Here is a 17,141-nt window from a genome sequence, read left to right as displayed (position 1 = left end):
TCTATACTCCAACCACTAAGGGCTCTTGTGTTTCTCCTAAGTATTCTGTTTAAAGAAAAATATCTGAAGTCATCCAAATTGGCAAGGAAGAAGCCAAAACTTTCACTCCTTAAAGAAGACATGCTACTCTATGTAGAAAACTCAAAAGACTCCACCAAAAAATTGCTAGAACTGCCTCATGAATTCAGCAAAGTCACAGGATATAACCTTAATGTATTTCTGTACACCAATGATGAAGCTCCAGAAAGAGAAATCAAGGAGTACACCCCATTTACAATTGCCCTTAAAACCATAAGTCACCGAGGAATAAATGTAACCAAAGAGGTGAAAGCCCTGGACTCTGAAAACTATAAAATGCTGATGAAAGAAACTGAAGAGGACACAAAGATGTGGAAAAACATTCCATGCTCACAGATTGAAAGAACAAATATTGTTAAATGTCTCTACTACCCAAAGCAATCTACAGATTTACTGCAATCCCCATCAAAATACCACCAGCATTTTTCACAGAATTAGAGCAAACCATCCTAAAATGCGTATGGAACCACAAAAGATCCCAAATAGCCAAAGTAATGTTGAAAAAGAAAAGCAAAGTGGAGGTATCACAACCCCAGGCTTCAAGCTGTATTACAAAGTTGTAATCATCAAGACAGTATGGTTCTGGCACAAAAACAGACACATAGATCAACGGAACAGAATACAGAACCCAGAAATAGACCCACAACTATATGGTCAACTAATCTTCAACAGAGCAGGAAAGAATATCCAATGGGAAAAAAGACAATCTCTTCAACAAAGGGTGTTGGGAAAACTGGACAGCAGCAACACACAGAATGAAACTGGACCACTTTCTTATACCATACATTAAAAAAAATTCAAAATGGATGAAAGACCTAAATGTAAGACAGGAAACCATTGAAATCCTAGAAAAGAAAACAGGCAGTAACCTCTTTGACCTCAGCTGCCACAAATTCTTTACTAGACACATCTCTGGAGGCAAGAGAAACAAAAGCAAAAATGAACTACTGGGACCTCATCAAGACAAAAAGCTTCTGCACAGCAAAGGAAACAATAAAACTAAAAGGGAACCAACAGAATGGAAGAAGATATTTGCAAATGACATATTGGATAAAGGGTTAGTATCCAAAATCTATAAAGAACTTATCAAAATCAATGCCCCCAAAATAAAAAAATCCCAGTTAAGAGATGGGCAGAAGACATGAACAGACATTTCTCCAAAGAAGACATCCAGATGGCTAACAGACACATGAAAAGATGCCCAACATCCCTCATCATCAGGGAAATATAACTCAAAACCGCAATGAGATACCACCCCACACTTGTCAGAATGGCTAAAATTAGCAGCATAGGAAACAACAGATGTTGACAAGGATGCAGAGAAAGGGGAACCCTTTTGCACAGTTTGTGGGAATGCAAACTGGTACAGCCACTCTGGAAAACAGTATGGAGGTTCCTCAAAAAGTTAAAAATAGAACTACCCGGGGATCCCTGGTGGCTCAGCGGTTTAGCGCCTGCGTTTGTCTCAGGGCGCGATCCTGGAGTCCCGGGATCGAGTCCCACGTCGGGCTCCCGGCATGGAGCCTGCTTCTCCCTCCTCCTGTGTCTCTGCCTCTCTCTCTCTCTCTGCCTCTCTCTCTCTCTCTCTCTCTCTCTGTGTGTCTATCATAAATCAATCAATCAATCTTTAAAAAAAAAATAGAACTACCCTACCACTCAGAAATTGTACTACCAGGTATTTATCCAAAGGATACAAAAGTGCCGATTCCAAGGAGCACATGCACCCCAGGGTTTATAGCAGCACTATTAACAGTAGCCAAGTTATGGAAAGAGCCCAGCCCAAATGTTCATTGACTGATGAATGGATAAAGAAGATGTGGTATATATATTCAATGAACCACTACTCAGCAATCAAAAAGAATGAAATCTTGCCATTTGCAACAATGTGGATGGAACTAGACTGTATTATACTAAGTGAAATAAGCCAAAGACTTAATCGATATCATATGATTTCACTCATATGTGGAATTTAAGAATCAAAATGGATCAGCATAGAGGAAGGGAAGGAAAAAAAATAAGATAAAAACAGAGGGAAGCAAACATGAGACCCTTAACTACAGAGAACAAACTGAGGGTTGCTGGAGGGGAGGTTGGTGGGGAGGATGGGCTAAATGGGTGATGGGCATTAAAGAGAGAACTTGTTGGAATGAACACTGGGTGTTCTATGAAAGTGATGAATCACTAAAGTCTTCTCCTGAGACCGATACTATACTATATTTAACTAACTTGAATTTATTTTTTATTTTTATTTTTTTTACTAACTTGAATTTAAATTGAAAAATGAAAAATATCTGGTATTGCATGAGAAATTTGGCATTCACACAAAGTGACCAGAATCTAGTGACTATCAAACCAGGAGGAAATGAGATAAGGAGTGTTACAAATTAAGAAGAGAAGCTTCCACCTTGTCCAGAGAGGAAAAAAAAAAAAAAAAAAACTTTGTACCAATATAGAATAAACACTAAAGAATATCAATAGCAGGGCAGCCTGGGTGGCCCAGCAGTTTGGCGCCACCTTCAGCCCAGGGCGTGATCCTCAAGACCGAGGATCCAGTCCCACATCGGGCTCCCTGCATGGAGCCTGCTTCTCCCTCTGCCTGTGTCTCTGCCTCTCTCTCTCTCTTTGTCTCATGAATAAATAAATAAAATCTGAAAAAAAAGAATATCAATAGCAGAGATGCCAGTAGCCAGATCCAGAGAAATTAGTGGGAGAGAGGAGGATACTGACTTCTTTTTTTTTTTAATATATTTTTTAAAGATTTTATTTATTTATTTATTGTAACACACACACACACACACACACAGAGAGAGAGAGAGAGAGAGAGAGAGAGACAGGCAGAGGGAGAAGCAGGCTCCATGCAGGGAACCTGACGTGGGACTCGATCCCGGAGCTCCAGGATCACACCCCAGGCTGTAGGCGGCGCTAAACACCGGGCTGCCCCGGATACTGACTTCTTTAAGAGAAAACTTGGGAGGCCAGATGAAGAGGCAAACTTTAGAATCTATTAGACTTCCCACTTGGAGGGAGAAAGGAAGACCATGCCCACTGCAGAAAGTGATATTGCTCTTACCACCTCACCCCTCTCCTCCTTAGCAACCAGGGAATATGAAAGATTTGGTGGTTCTAGAAGTAGCTTCAGGGGAAGAGTTAATGATAGAAAAACTGACATGTATCAAGGGTGAGATGATTAGGTGAGGAAAAGGACAATTATTCTCAGATCTCAGCTTCAACAATAGCCTTCTGATGACTGCCAGGAAACTGGCTGCAAGAAGTATGTGAATAATGGCTGCCTTTTACTTCGTGGACCACATTTCCGAGGATTGGCCTGGTGACTGATTATAGGTAAAGTGTCTGCTTTAAAGAATGGTCCTACTAGTCCAGTTCTCTATTCAAGGACTCAACAATGCTGTCACCTCCAGAGACTAGAAAATCCTACTTATTTCTCTGACTGTCCTTTTTTATTACAGAGCCCTTGTTGTGAGTCCTTGTTGTGAGCCCTTGTTGTGAGACTTCATTTAGTTCTAATTCTTGCTCCTACTGACAAATTCCTGGGCCCATTTCTTCAATAGCAAATGACTTCTGGAACAGCATACATCATTGGCCCTTACTGATATTGACAATATCAGCTTAAAAATCTCATTTTTATCTTTATATAGTCATATTGTTTTGCAACCCCCACCTGACATATAGCTTTGGCAGATGTAGGCAGACACATACTGTCTTTAAATCCAGATGTCTCTGCAGTAGTCAAGAGCTCTGTATTCTACAAATTCTTGTGTGAAGGAGGTACATTTGTCACTCGACAGAGTGATGTTGAAACAGCAATTCAAGGACCCTGCCCAGAAACCAATGCAACATTTTGTTATGCTCCACAAAATGCATTGCTAGTTAACTCAAATTTGTGTCACTCTCAGTAAGAAGGGTTTTAATGGCACATCATAACCTTGCTGAAGGGTAAATCAACATCATCAACTTACATTACAAACACCAACAGTTTCCCAGGTACTGAGCTAGATTCTAGAGTTATATAAAAGGAAATGAACCCCTGCCCTCAAGGATCTTACAGATGAGTTCTAAAAGTTCTAATTCATGTTTGAGCATCGTAGCTGATACTAACATTGACATAATTACCATTGGGATTAACACATCATATAAGTGCCATCATGACACTCTCAATTCCAAGAATAGGACTGAATCCTCTTGGATTTAGTAGATATGGGGTGTCCAAGAAAGATGAAGTCCTTATGGATGTGACCTTGAGAGATATAAATGCTACCATGGCTCTCAGATATACAGTGAAAGGACTGAAAACATCTAGGGTTGGAGGAGAGAGGATCTTTGTATATTCAGCTTTATTGTCAAGTTTTATGGACTGATTCATAGATTAGGCTGGAAAAAAATTTCTGTGACCTTTGGTCTATGGACAATATGTGAGATAGGGAAGCACATTTGAGAAGATAGCTCTCACAAGTGTACTTCTCATTTATCATAACGTGTGATAAAAGATCACCCAAATATACTTACCATCTGTTCCTTCACTGTTTTTGCTTCTTTTATTGCGGCGAAAACGCCTTTCATCTTCAGAGTATGATTTTTCCTCAGGGAAGAAGAAATTCAGAAGGGCCATCTACAAAAATAAAAAGTAGATGAGTCAAAGGTTGACCCTAGTCAACCATAGCTAACATAAAAAAAAAACTGGCTTTCTTTAGACAGTCTACCTTCACCTTAAATCTGTGTGTCTAAAACCTGAGCCCATCTTCTCCATTGTACAAATATATTTCATCTTTGTGGGCATAAAATAGCTTTATTTTTATTGCAAAACTTTAAATAATATAAAAATATAAAGTCACAAAAATCTTGTCTCTCCGAGATAACCACCATAATATTTCTATACATATATATTTTTTACCTAAGTGAGAATATTTTCATTTAGTTTTATACTGCTCATAGCCTGCTTTCTCCACTCAACCATATATTTTCTATGGTCCAAATAGATACATGTCTATTATTAATAGCTACATTGAATTTCATGCTATGGATGTGCCATCATCGCCATCAGTTATTATTCCTTATTATTTAATTTAATTTATTATTTTTTCAACATAGTCTGTAGTATTGTCTCAGAAGACTTCAGTGATTCATCACTTTCATAGAACACCCAGTGTTCATTCCAACAAGTTCTCTCTTTAATGCCCATCACCCATTTAGCCCATCCTCCCCACCAACCTCCCCTCCAGCAACCCTCAGTTTGTTCTCTGTAGTTAAGGGTCTCATGTTTGCTTCCCTCTGTTTTTATCTTATTTTTTTTCCTTCCCTTCCTCTATGCTGATCCATTTTGATTCTTAAATTCCACATATGAGTGAAATCATATGATATCGATTAAGTCTTTGGCTTATTTCACTTAGTATAATACAGTCTAGTTCCATCCACATTGTTGCAAATGGCAAGATTTCATTCTTTTTGATTGCTGAGTAGTGGTTCATTGAATATATATACCACATCTTCTTTATCCATTCATCAGTCAATGAACATTTGGGCTGGGCTCTTTCCATAACTTGGCTACTGTTAATAGTGCTGCTATAAACCCTGGGGTGCATGTGCTCCTTGGAATCGGCACTTTTGTATCCTTTGGATAAATACCTGGTAGTACAATTTCTGAGTGGTAGGGTAGTTCTATTTTTTTTTTAAAGATTGATTGATTGATTTATGATAGACACACAGAGAGAGAGAGAGAGAGAGAGAGAGGCAGAGAGAGAGAGAGAGGCAGAGACACAGGAGGAGGGAGAAGCAGGCTCCATGCCGGGAGCCCGACGTGGGACTCGATCCCGGGACTCCAGGATCGCGCCCTGAGACAAACGCAGGCGCTAAACCGCTGAGCCACCAGGGATCCCCGGGTAGTTCTATTTTTAACTTTTTGAGGAACCTCCATACTGTTTTCCAGAGTGGCTGTACCAGTTTGCATTCCCACAAACTGTGCAAAAGGGTTCCCCTTTCTCTGCATCCTTGTCAACATCTGTTGTTTCCTATGCTGCTAATTTTAGCCATTCTGACAAGTGTGGGGTGGTATCTCATTGCGGTTTTGAGTTATATTTCCCTGATGATGAGGGATGTTGGGCATCTTTTCATGTGTCTGTTAGCCATCTGGATGTCTTCTTTGGAGAAATGTCTGTTCATGTCTTCTGCCCATCTCTTAACTGGGATTTTTTTATTTTGGGGGCATTGATTTTGATAAGTTCTTTATAGATTTTGGATACTAACCCTTTATCCAATATGTCATTTGCAAATATCTTCTTCCATTCTGTTGGTTCCCTTTTAGTTTTATTGTTTCCTTTGCTGTGCAGAAGCTTTTTGTCTTGATGAGGTCCCAGTAGTTCATTTTTGCTTTTGTTTCTCTTGCCTCCAGAGATGTGTCTAGTAAAGAATTTGTGGCAGCTGAGGTCAAAGAGGTTACTGCCTGTTTTCTTTTCTAGGATTTCAATGGTTTCCTGTCTTACATTTAGGTCTTTCATCCATTTTGAATTTTTTTTAATGTATGGTATAAGAAAGTGGTCCAGTTTCATTCTGTGTGTTGCTGCTGTCCAGTTTTCCCAACACCCTTTGTTGAAGAGATTGTCTTTTTTCCCATTGGATATTCTTTCCTGCTCTGTTGAAGATTAGTTGACCATATAGTTGTGGGTCTATTTCTGGGTTCTGTATTCTGTTCCGTTGATCTATGTGTCTGTTTTTGTGCCAGAACCATACTGTCTTGATGATTACAACTTTGTAATACAGCTTGAAGCCTGGGGTTGTGATACCTCCACTTTGTTTTTCTTTTTCAACATTACTTTGGCTATTTGGGATCTTTTGTGGTTCCATACGCATTTTAGGATGGTTTGCTCTAATTCTGTGAAAAATGCTGGTGGTATTTTGATGGGGATTGCAGTAAATCTGTAGATTGCTTTGGGTAGTAGAGACATTTAACAATATTTGTTCTTTCAATCTGTGAGCATGGAATGTTTTTCCACATCTTTGTGTCCTCTTCAGTTTCTTTCATCAGCATTTTATAGTTTTCAGAGTCCAGGGCTTTCACCTCTTTGGTTACATTTATTCCTCGGTGACTTATGGTTTTAAGGGCAATTGTAAATGGGGTGTACTCCTTGATTTCTCTTTCTGGAGCTTCATCATTGGTGTACAGAAATACATTAAGGTTATATCCTGTGACTTTGCTGAATTCATGAGGCAGTTCTAGCAATTTTTTGGTGGAGTCTTTTGAGTTTTCTACATAGAGTAGCATGTCTTCTTTAAGGAGTGAAAGTTTTGGCTTCTTCCTTGCTAATTTGGATGCCTTTTATTTATTTATTTTTTGTTGTCTGATTGGTGAGGCTAGGGCTTACAGTAGTATATTGAACAACAGTGATGAGAGTGGACATCCTTGTTGTATTCCTGATCTTAGGGGAAAACCTTTTAGTTTTCACCATTTAGGATGATGTGATCTTTGGGTCTTTCATTTACTGCCTTTATTTTATTATGTTCCTTGTATACCTACTTTCTTGAGGGATTATATCAAGAAAATATGCTGTACATTGTTAAATGACTTTTTGCATCTATTGAGAGGATCATATGGTTCATGATCTTTCTTTTATTAATGTAGTGCATCATCACTACATCAATTTGTGGATGTTAAACCACCTTTGCAGCCCAGCGATAAATCCCACTTGATCATATTGGTAGTATCTTGTCAAGAATTTTTGCATCGGGGAGAGGGGCAAGATGGCGGAAGAGTAGGGTCTCCAAATCACCTGTCTCAACCAAATTACCTAGAAAACCTTCAAATTATCCTGAAAATCTATGAATTCGGCCTGAGAATTAAAGAGAGAACACCTGGAATGCTACAGTGAGAAGAGTTCGGCTTCTATCAAGGTAGGAATACGGGGGAAAAAAGAAATAAAGAAACAAAAGGCATCCAAGGGGGAAGGGCCCCGCAAGGAGCCGGGCTGGGGCCCGGGCGATTGTCCTCGGGACAGGAGAGCCCCGTCCCGGAGAAGCAGGAGCTGCACCAACCTTCCAGGGCAGAAAGGGGCTCGCAGGGAGTTGGAGCAGGACCCCAGGAGGGCAGGTATGCCCTCAGGCTCCCTGGGACAGTAACAGAGCAACTGCGCACCCAGGAGAGTGCGCCGAGCTCCCTAAGGGCTGCAGCGCAAACGGCGGGATCCGGAGCAGCTCGGAGGGGCTCGGGGGCGGCTCCGTGAAGGGGGATGCGGGGCGGGAGCGGGAATCCAACATGCAGGCCCTGGAGCACAGGGCGCCGGGACACAGCCCAGGATCCGGCCTCCCCCCGGGACAGGCAGAGGCCGGGAGGGCCCAGGACAGCAAGGACGCTCCTGCCAGAGCTGAGCAGATCAGCGGCCCCGCCCCCGGAGCCTCCAGGCTCCTGCAGACAGAGAGCTCTGTAGTTACTGCGGGAGCTGACTCCAGGGCTCCAGAGCTGGCCGCCGCCACAGGGGTTGTTCCTCCTGTGGCCTCACGGGGTAAACACCCCCCACTGAGCCCTGCACCAGGCAGGGGGCAGAGCAGCTCCCCCAAGTGCTAACACCTGAAAATCAGCACAACAGGCCCCTCCCCCAGAAGACCAGCTAGACAGACAATTTCCAGGGGAAGCCAAGGGACTTAAAGTACACAGAATCAGAAGATACTCCCCCGTGGTTCTTTTTTTCTTTTTTCTTTTTGTTGTTGTTTTGTTTTGTTTTGCTTTTTGTTTCCTTCCCCCACCCCCTTTTTTTTCCTTTCTTTCTTTTTCTTTCTCTTTTTCTTCTTTTTTTCTTCCTTTTTTTTTCTCTTTCTCTTTTCTTTCCTTCTTTCTCTCTTTTTCCCAATACAAATTGCTTTTGGCCACTCTGCACTGAGCAAAATGACTAGAAGGAAAACCTCACCTCAAAAGAAAGAATCAGAAACAGTCCTCTCTCCCACAGAGTTACAAAATCTGGATTACAATTCAATGTCAGAAAGCCAATTCAGAAGCACTATTATACAGCTACTGGTGGCTCTAGAAAAAAGCATAAAGGACTCAAGAGACTTCATGACTGCAGAATTTAGAGCTAATCAGGCAGAAATTAAAAATCAATTGAATGAGATGCAAATCAAACTAGAAGTCCTAAGGACTAGGGTTAACGAGGTGGAAGAACGAGTGAGTGACATAGAAGACAAGTTGATAGCAAAGAGGGAAACTGAGGAAAAAAGAGACAAACAATTAAAAGACCATGAAGATAGATTAAGGGAAATAAACGACAGCCTGAGGAAGAAAAACCTACGTTTAATTGGTGTTCCCAATGGCGCCGAAAGGGACAGAGGACCAGAATATGTATTTGAACAAATTCTAGCTGAAAACTTTCCTAATATGGGAAGGGAAACAGGCATTCAGATCCAGGAAATAGAGAGATCCCCCCCTAAAATCAATAAAAACCGTTCAACACCTCGACATTTAATAGTGAAGCTTGCAAATTCCAAAGATAAAGAGAAGATCCTTAAAGCAGCAAGAGACAAGAAATCCCTGACTTTTATGGGGAGGAGTATTAGGGTAACAGCAGACCTCTCCACAGAGACCCGGCAGGCCAGAAAGGGCTGGCAGGATATATTCAGGGTCCTAAATGAGAAGAACATGCATCCAAGAATACTTTATCCAGCAAGGCTCTCATTCAAAATGGAAGGAGAGATAAAGAGCTTCCAAGACAGGCAGCAACTGAAAGAATATGTGACCTCCAAACCAGCTCTGCAAGAAATTTTAAGGGGGACTCTTAAAATTCCCCTTTAAGAAGAAGTTCAGTGGAACAATCCACAAAAACAAGGACTGAATAGATATCATGATGACACTAAACTCATATCTCTCAATAGTAACTCTGAACGTGAACGGGCTTAATGACCCCATCAAAAGGCGCAGGGTTTCAGACTGGATAAAAAAGCAGTACCCATCTATTTGCTGTCCACAAGAGACTTATTTTAGACAGAAGGACACCTACAACCTGAAAATAAAAGATTGGAGAACCATTTACCATTCGAATGGTCCTCACAAGAAAGCAGGGATAGCCATCCTTATATCAGATAAACTAAAATTTACCCCGAACACTGTAGTGAGAGATGAAGAGGGACACTATATCATACTTAAAGGATCTATCCAACAAGAGGACTTAACAATCCTCAATATATATGCCCCGAATGTGGGAGCTGCCAAATATATAAATCAATTATTAACCAAATACTTAGATAATAATACACTTATACTTGGTGACTTCAATCTAGCTCTTTCTATACTCGATAGGTCTTCTAAGCACAACATCTCCAAAGAAACGAGAGCTTTAAATGATACACTGGACCAGATGGATTTCACAGATATCTACAGAACTTTACATCCAAACTCAACTGAATACACATTCTTCTCAAGTGCACATGGAACTTTCTCCAGAATAGACCACATACTGGGTCACATATCGGGTCTGAACTGATACCATAAGATTGGGATCGTCCCCTGCATATTTTCAGACCATAATGCCTTGAAATTAGAACTAAATCACGGGATCCCTGGGTGGCCCAGCGGTTTGGCGTCTGCCTTTGGCCCAGGGCGCGATCCTGGAAACCCGGGATCGAATCCCACATCGGGCTCCCGGTGCATGGAGCCTGCTTCTCCCTCTGCCTGTGTCTCTGCCTCTCTCTCTCTCTCTGTGAGACTATCATAAATAAAAATAAAAATAAAAAAAAAAGAACTAAATCAGAACAAGAAGTTTGGAAGGACCTCAAACACGTGGAGGTTAAGGACCATCCTGCTAAAAGATGAAAGGGTCAACCAGGAAATTAAGGAAGAATTAAAAAGATTCATGGAAACTAAGGAGAATGAAGATACAACCGTTCAAAATCTTTGGGATGCAGCAAAAGCAGTCCTAAGGGGGAAATACATTGCAATACAAGCATCCATTCAAAAACTGGAAAGAACTCAAATACAAAAGCTAACCTTACACCTAAAGGAGCTAGAGAAAAAACAGCAAATAGATCCTATACACAGCAGAAGAAGAGAGTTAATTAAGATTCGAGCAGAACTCAACGAAATCGAGACCAGAAGAACTGTGGAACAGATCAACAGAACCAGGAGTTGGTTCTTTGAAAGAATTAATAAGATACATAAACCATTAGCCAGCCTTATTAAAAAGAAGAGAGAGGAGACTCAAATTAATAAAATCATGAATGAGAAAGGAGAGATCACTACCAACACCAAGGAAATACAAACAATTTTAAAAACATATTATGAACAGCTATACGCCAATAAATTAGGCAATCGAGAAGAAATGGACGCATTCCTGGAAAGCCACAAACTACCAAAACTGGAACAGGAAGAAATAGAAAACCTGAACAGGCCAATAACCAGGGAGGAAATTGAAGCAGTCATCAAAAACCTCCCAAGACACAAGAGTCCAGGGCCAGATGGCTTCCCAGGGGAATTCTATGAAACGTTTTAGAAGAAACCATACCTATTCTCCTAAAGCTGTTTGGAAAGATAGAAAGAGATGGAGTACTTCCAAATTCGTTCTATGAGGCCAGCATCACCTTAATTCCAAAACCAGACAAAGACCCGACCAAAAAGGAGAATTACAGACCAATATCCCTGATGAACATGGATGCAAAAATTCTCAACAAGATACTGGCCAATAGGATCCAACACTACATTAAGAAAATTATTCACCATGACCAAGTAGGATTTATCCCCGGGACACAAGGCTGGTTCAACACCCGAAAAACAATCATTGTGATTCATCATATCAGCAAGAGAAAAACCAAGAACCATATTATCCTCTCATTAGATGCAGAGAAAGCATTTGACAAAATACAGCATCCATTTCTGATCAAAACTCTTCAGAGTGTAGGGATAGAGGGAACATTCCTCAACATCTTAAAAGCCATCTACGAAAAGCCCACAGCAAATATCATTCTCAATGGGGAAGCACTGGGAGCCTTTCCCCTAAGATCAGGAACAAGACAGGGATGTCCACTCTCACCACTGCTATTCAACATAGTACTGGAAGTCCTAGCCTCAGCAATCAGACAACAAAAAGACATTAAAGGCATTCAAATTGGCAAAGAAGAAGTCACACTCTCCCTCTTCGCCGATGACATGATACTCTACATAGAAAACCCAAAAGTCTCCACCCCAAGATTGCTAGAACTCATACAGCAATTCAGTAGCGTGGCAGGATACAAAATCAATGCCCAGAAGTCAGTGGCATTTCTATACACTAACAATGAGACTGAAGAAAGAGAAATGAAGGAGTCAATCCCATTTACAATTGCACCCAAAAGCATAAGATACCTAGGAATAAACCTAACCAAAGAGGTAAAGGATCTATACCCTCAAAACTATAGAACACTTCTGAAAGAAATTGAGGAAGACACAAAGAGATGGAAAAATATTCCATGCTCATGGATTGGCAGAATTAATATTGTGAAAATGTCAATGTTACCCAGGGCAATATACGCGTTTAATGCAATCCCTATCAAAATACCATGGACTTTCTTCAGAGAGTTAGAACAAATTATTTTAAGATTTGTGTGGAATCAGAAAAGACCCCGAATAGCCAGGGGAATTTTAAAAAAGAAAACCATATCTGGGGGCATCACAATGCCAGATTTCAGGTTGTACTACAAAGCTGTGGTCATCAAGACAGTGGGGTACTGGCAGAAAAACAGACACATAGATCAATGGAACAGAATAGAGAATCCAGAAGTGGACCCTGAATTTTATGGTCAACTAATATTCGATAAAGGAGGAAAGACTATCCATTGGAAGAAAGACAGTCTCTTCAATAAATGGTGCTGGGAAAATTGAACATCCACATGCAGAAGAATGAAACTAGACCACTCTCTTGCACCATACACAAAGATAAACTCAAAATGGATGAAAGATCTAAATGTGAGACAAGATTCCATCAAAATCCTAGAGAAGAACACAGGCAACACCCTTTTTGAACTCGGCCACAGTAACTTCTTGCAAGATACATCCACGAAGGCAAAAGAAACAAAAGCAAAAATGAACTATTGGGACTTCATCAAGATAAGAAGCTTTTGCACAGCAAAGGATACAGTCAACAAAACTCAAAGACAACCTACAGAATGGGAGAAGATATTTGCAAATGACATATCAGATAAGGGCTAGTTTCCAAGATCTATAAAGAACTTATTAAACTTATTAAACTCAACACCAAAGAAACAAACAATCCAATCATGAAATGGGCAAAAGACATGAGCAGAAATCTCACAGAGGAAGACATAGACATGGCCAACATGCATATGAGAAAATGCTCTGCATCACTTGCCATCAGGGAAATACAAATCAAAACCACAATGAGATACCACCTCACACCAGTGAGAATGGGGCAAATTAACAAGGCAGGAAACAACAAATGTTGGAGAGCATGCGGAGAAAAGGGAACCCTCTTACACTGTTGGTGGGAATGTGAACTGGTGCAGCCACTCTGGAAAACTGTGTGGAGGTTCCTCAAAGAGTTAAAAATAGACCTGCCCTACGACCCAGAAATTGCACTGTTGGGGATTTACCCCAAAGATACAGATGCAATGAAACGCCGGGACACCTGCACCCCGATGTTTATAGCAGCAATGGCCATGATAGCCAAACTGTGGAAGGAGCCTCGGTGTCCAACGAAAGATGAATGGATCAAGAAGATGTGGTTTATGTATACAATGGAATATTACTCAGCTATTAGAAATGACAAATACCCACCATTTGCTTCAACGTGGATGGAACTGGAGGGTATTATGCTGAGTGAAGTAAGTCAGTCGGAGAAGGACAAACATTATATGTTCTCATTCATTTGGGGAATATAAATAATAGTGAAAGGGAATAGAAGGGAAGGGAGAAGAAATGTGTGGGAAATATCAGAAAGGGAGACAGAACGTAAAGACTCCTAACTCTGGGAAACGAACTAGGGGTGGTAGAAGGGGAGGAGGGAGGGGGGTGGGAGTGAATGGGTGACGGGCACTGGGGGTTATTCTGTATGTTGGTAAATTGAACACCAATAAAAAATAAATTAAAAAAAAGAATTTTTGCATCCATGTTCATCATGGATATTAGTTTGTAATTCTCCTTTTCAGTGGGGTCTTTGTCTGATTTTGGGATCAAGGTAATGTTTGCCACCTAGAATGAGTTTGGAAGTTTTCCTTCCATTCCTGTTTTTTTGGAACAATTTCAGAAAAATAGGTATCAATTCTTCTTTAAATGTTTGGTAGAATTCCCCAGGAAAGCCATCTGGACTCTTGTTTATTGTGAGATTTTTGATTACTGATTCAATTTCTTTTTTTTTTTTTTCTGATTCAATTTCTTTGCTGGATATGGGTCTGTTCAAATTTTCTACTTTTTCCTGTTTCAGTTTTGGTAGTTTATGTTTCTAGGAATTTATTCATTTCTTCCAGATTGTTCAATTTGTTCACATATATTTACACATAATAATATTCTCTTATAATTGTATTTGTATTTGTATATTGTACAGTGTTTGTTCTGATCTCTCCTCTTTCATTTGTGATTTTATTCATTTGGATATTTTCTCTTTGGCTAGGGGTTTATCAATTTTGTTAAGTTTTTCAAAGAACCAGCTCCTAGTTTCATTGATCTTTTCTATTGTTTTTGAAATTTCTATATCACTTATTTCTGCTCTAATCTTAAATATTTCCCTCCTTTTTTTGGCTGGGGGCTTAATTTGTTGTTCTTTTTCCAGCTCCTTTAGGTGTAAGTTTTATGTATATTTGAAACTTTTCTTGCTTCTTGAGGAAGGCCTATATTGCTATATACTTGCTTTTATGACTGTCTTTGCTGCATCCCAAAGGTTTTTGGGTGTTGTGTTTTCATTTTCTTTTGCTTCCATGAATTGCTTTATTTCTTTAATTTCCTGGTTAACTCATTCATTCTTTAGAAGGATATTCTTTAACCCCCAAGTGTTTATGGTCTTTCCATTTTTTTTTCCTGTGGTTGACTTCAAATTTCAGAGTGGTGTGATCTGAAAATATGAATGGTATGATCTCAATATTTTTGTTCCGGGTGACACCTGACATGACACCCAGTTCATGATCAATTCTGGAGAATGTTCCATGTGCACTCAAAAAGAACATATATTTTGCTGCTTTAAGATGAAATGTTCTGAATATATCTGTTAAGTCCACCTGATCCAGTGTGTCATTCAAATCCATCAATTCATGGTTGACCTCCTGTTTAGAATATCAGTCCATTGCTGTGATTTGGGTGTCAGAGTCCCCTATTGTCATTGCATTATTATCAATGAGTTTCCTTAAGTTTGTTATTAATTGATTTATATATTTGGCTGCTCCCAAGTTGGGGGCATAAATATTTACAATCATTAGATCTTGTTGGATAGACCCTCTACTATGATATAGTGCCCTTCTTCACTTCTTATTTCAGTCTTTGGTTTAAAATCTAGTTTGAAAAAATAAAATAAAATAAAATCTAGTTTGTCTGATTAAGTATGGCTATTTCCACTTTCTTTTGATGTCCATTAGCATGATAAATTGTTCTCTACTCCCTCGCTTTCAATTTGGATATGTCTTTGGGTCTAAAATTGCTTTTCTAAGCAGCACAATGACGGGTCTTATTTTTTTTTAATCCATTCTGATACTCTCTGTCTTTTGATTGGAGCATTTAGTCCATTTACATTCAGAGTAATTACTGATAAATATGAATTTACTGACATTCTATTACCTGTAAAGCCACTGTTCCTGTAGATAATCCCTGTTCCTTTCTTTCTTGCTTTTGGTCTCTCTTTCCCACTCAAAGGATCCCCTTTAATATTTCTTGCAGAGTTGGTTCAGTGTCCATAAACTCCCTCAGTTTTTGCCTGTCTTGGAAACTCTTTATCTCTCCTTCTATTCTGAATAATAACCTTGCTGCATATAGTATTCTTGGCTGCATATTTTTCCCATTGAACACATCGAATATATCATGACACTTTCTTCTGGCCTGCCGTGTTTCTGTGGATAGGTCTGTTTGCTAACCTTTTATTTCTACCCTTGAAGGTTAATGATCTTTTGTCCCTCACTGCTTTCAGAATTCTTTTTTTTTATTTCTCAAGTTTCACTATAGTGTATCTTTGTGTTGACCTATTTTTGTTGATTTCTAAGGGGAATTCTCTGTGCCTCTTGGACTTGAATGCCTATTTCCTTCCTCAGATTAGGGAAGTTTTCAGCTATAATTTGTTCAAATAAACTTTCTGCCCCCCCCCAACTCTTCTTCTTCTGGTACTCTTATGATATGGATATTATTGTGCTCTGTGGAATTGCTGAGTTAGCTAAGTCTATATTCATGACCTAATAGTTCTTTCCCTCTTCTTTTTAGCTACATTATTTTCCATAATTTTATCTTCTGTATCACATTTATATTCCTCTACTTTCATCCTCATTGTGATTACATCCAGTTCGTTTTGCATATCAGTTATACCATTAAAAAAATTAAATTTTAAAAGATTTTGTTTATTTAATAGAGGGGGAGAGAGCACAAGCAGGGGGAGTGGCAGGCAGAAGGAGAGGGAGAAGCAGACTCCCCGAGGAGCAGGGAACCCACTGTGGGGCTTGAACCCAGGACCCTGGGATCATAACCTGAGCTGAAGGCAGACACTTAACCCACTGAGCCACCCTGGCACCTAGTTATAGCATTTTTTATTTTGGCCTGACTAGTTCTTAGGTCTTTTATCTTTACCCTCAGGGGTTCTCTGGTGTTTTCTATATGTCTTTCAAGTCCAGCTACTATTCTTATGACTATTGTTCTAAATTCTTTTTTTTAAAGATTTTATTCATTTATTCACAAGACACACACACACACACACACACACACAGAGAGAGAGAGAGAGAGAGAGAGAGGCAGAGACACAGGCAGAGGGAGAAGCAGGCTCCATGCAGGGAGCCCGACATGGGACTCTATCCCGGGTCTCCAGGATCACGCCCTGGACCGAAGGTGGCGCCAAACTGCTGAGCCACTGGGGCTGCCCCTAAATTCTTTTTCAGCTATATTGCTTATATCTGTTTTG

At 40.0% G+C, this 17,141-nt stretch overlaps 1 protein-coding gene across 5 annotated transcripts in view; it reads right to left on the bottom strand.

Moving 5' to 3' along the window:
* Nucleotides 1-17,141, bottom strand: part of EDA (ectodysplasin A) — a 435,453-nt gene that overhangs the window by 121,170 nt on the left and 297,142 nt on the right. For all 5 annotated transcript variants that reach the window (XM_025466087.3, XM_025466089.3, XM_025466090.3 and 2 more), the window contains exon 2: nucleotides 4,603-4,705. In XM_025466087.3, coding sequence (XP_025321872.1) covers nucleotides 4,603-4,705 — 103 coding nt within the window. The remainder of the gene's footprint in view (nucleotides 1-4,602; nucleotides 4,706-17,141) is intronic.

Source organism: Canis lupus, chromosome X, assembly GCF_003254725.2.
Source record: "Canis lupus dingo isolate Sandy chromosome X, ASM325472v2, whole genome shotgun sequence".
Lineage (NCBI taxonomy): Eukaryota > Metazoa > Chordata > Mammalia > Carnivora > Canidae > Canis > Canis lupus.
The sequence above is the reverse complement of the archived record's forward strand: the minus strand, read 5'-3'. Positions and strand labels throughout refer to the sequence as shown.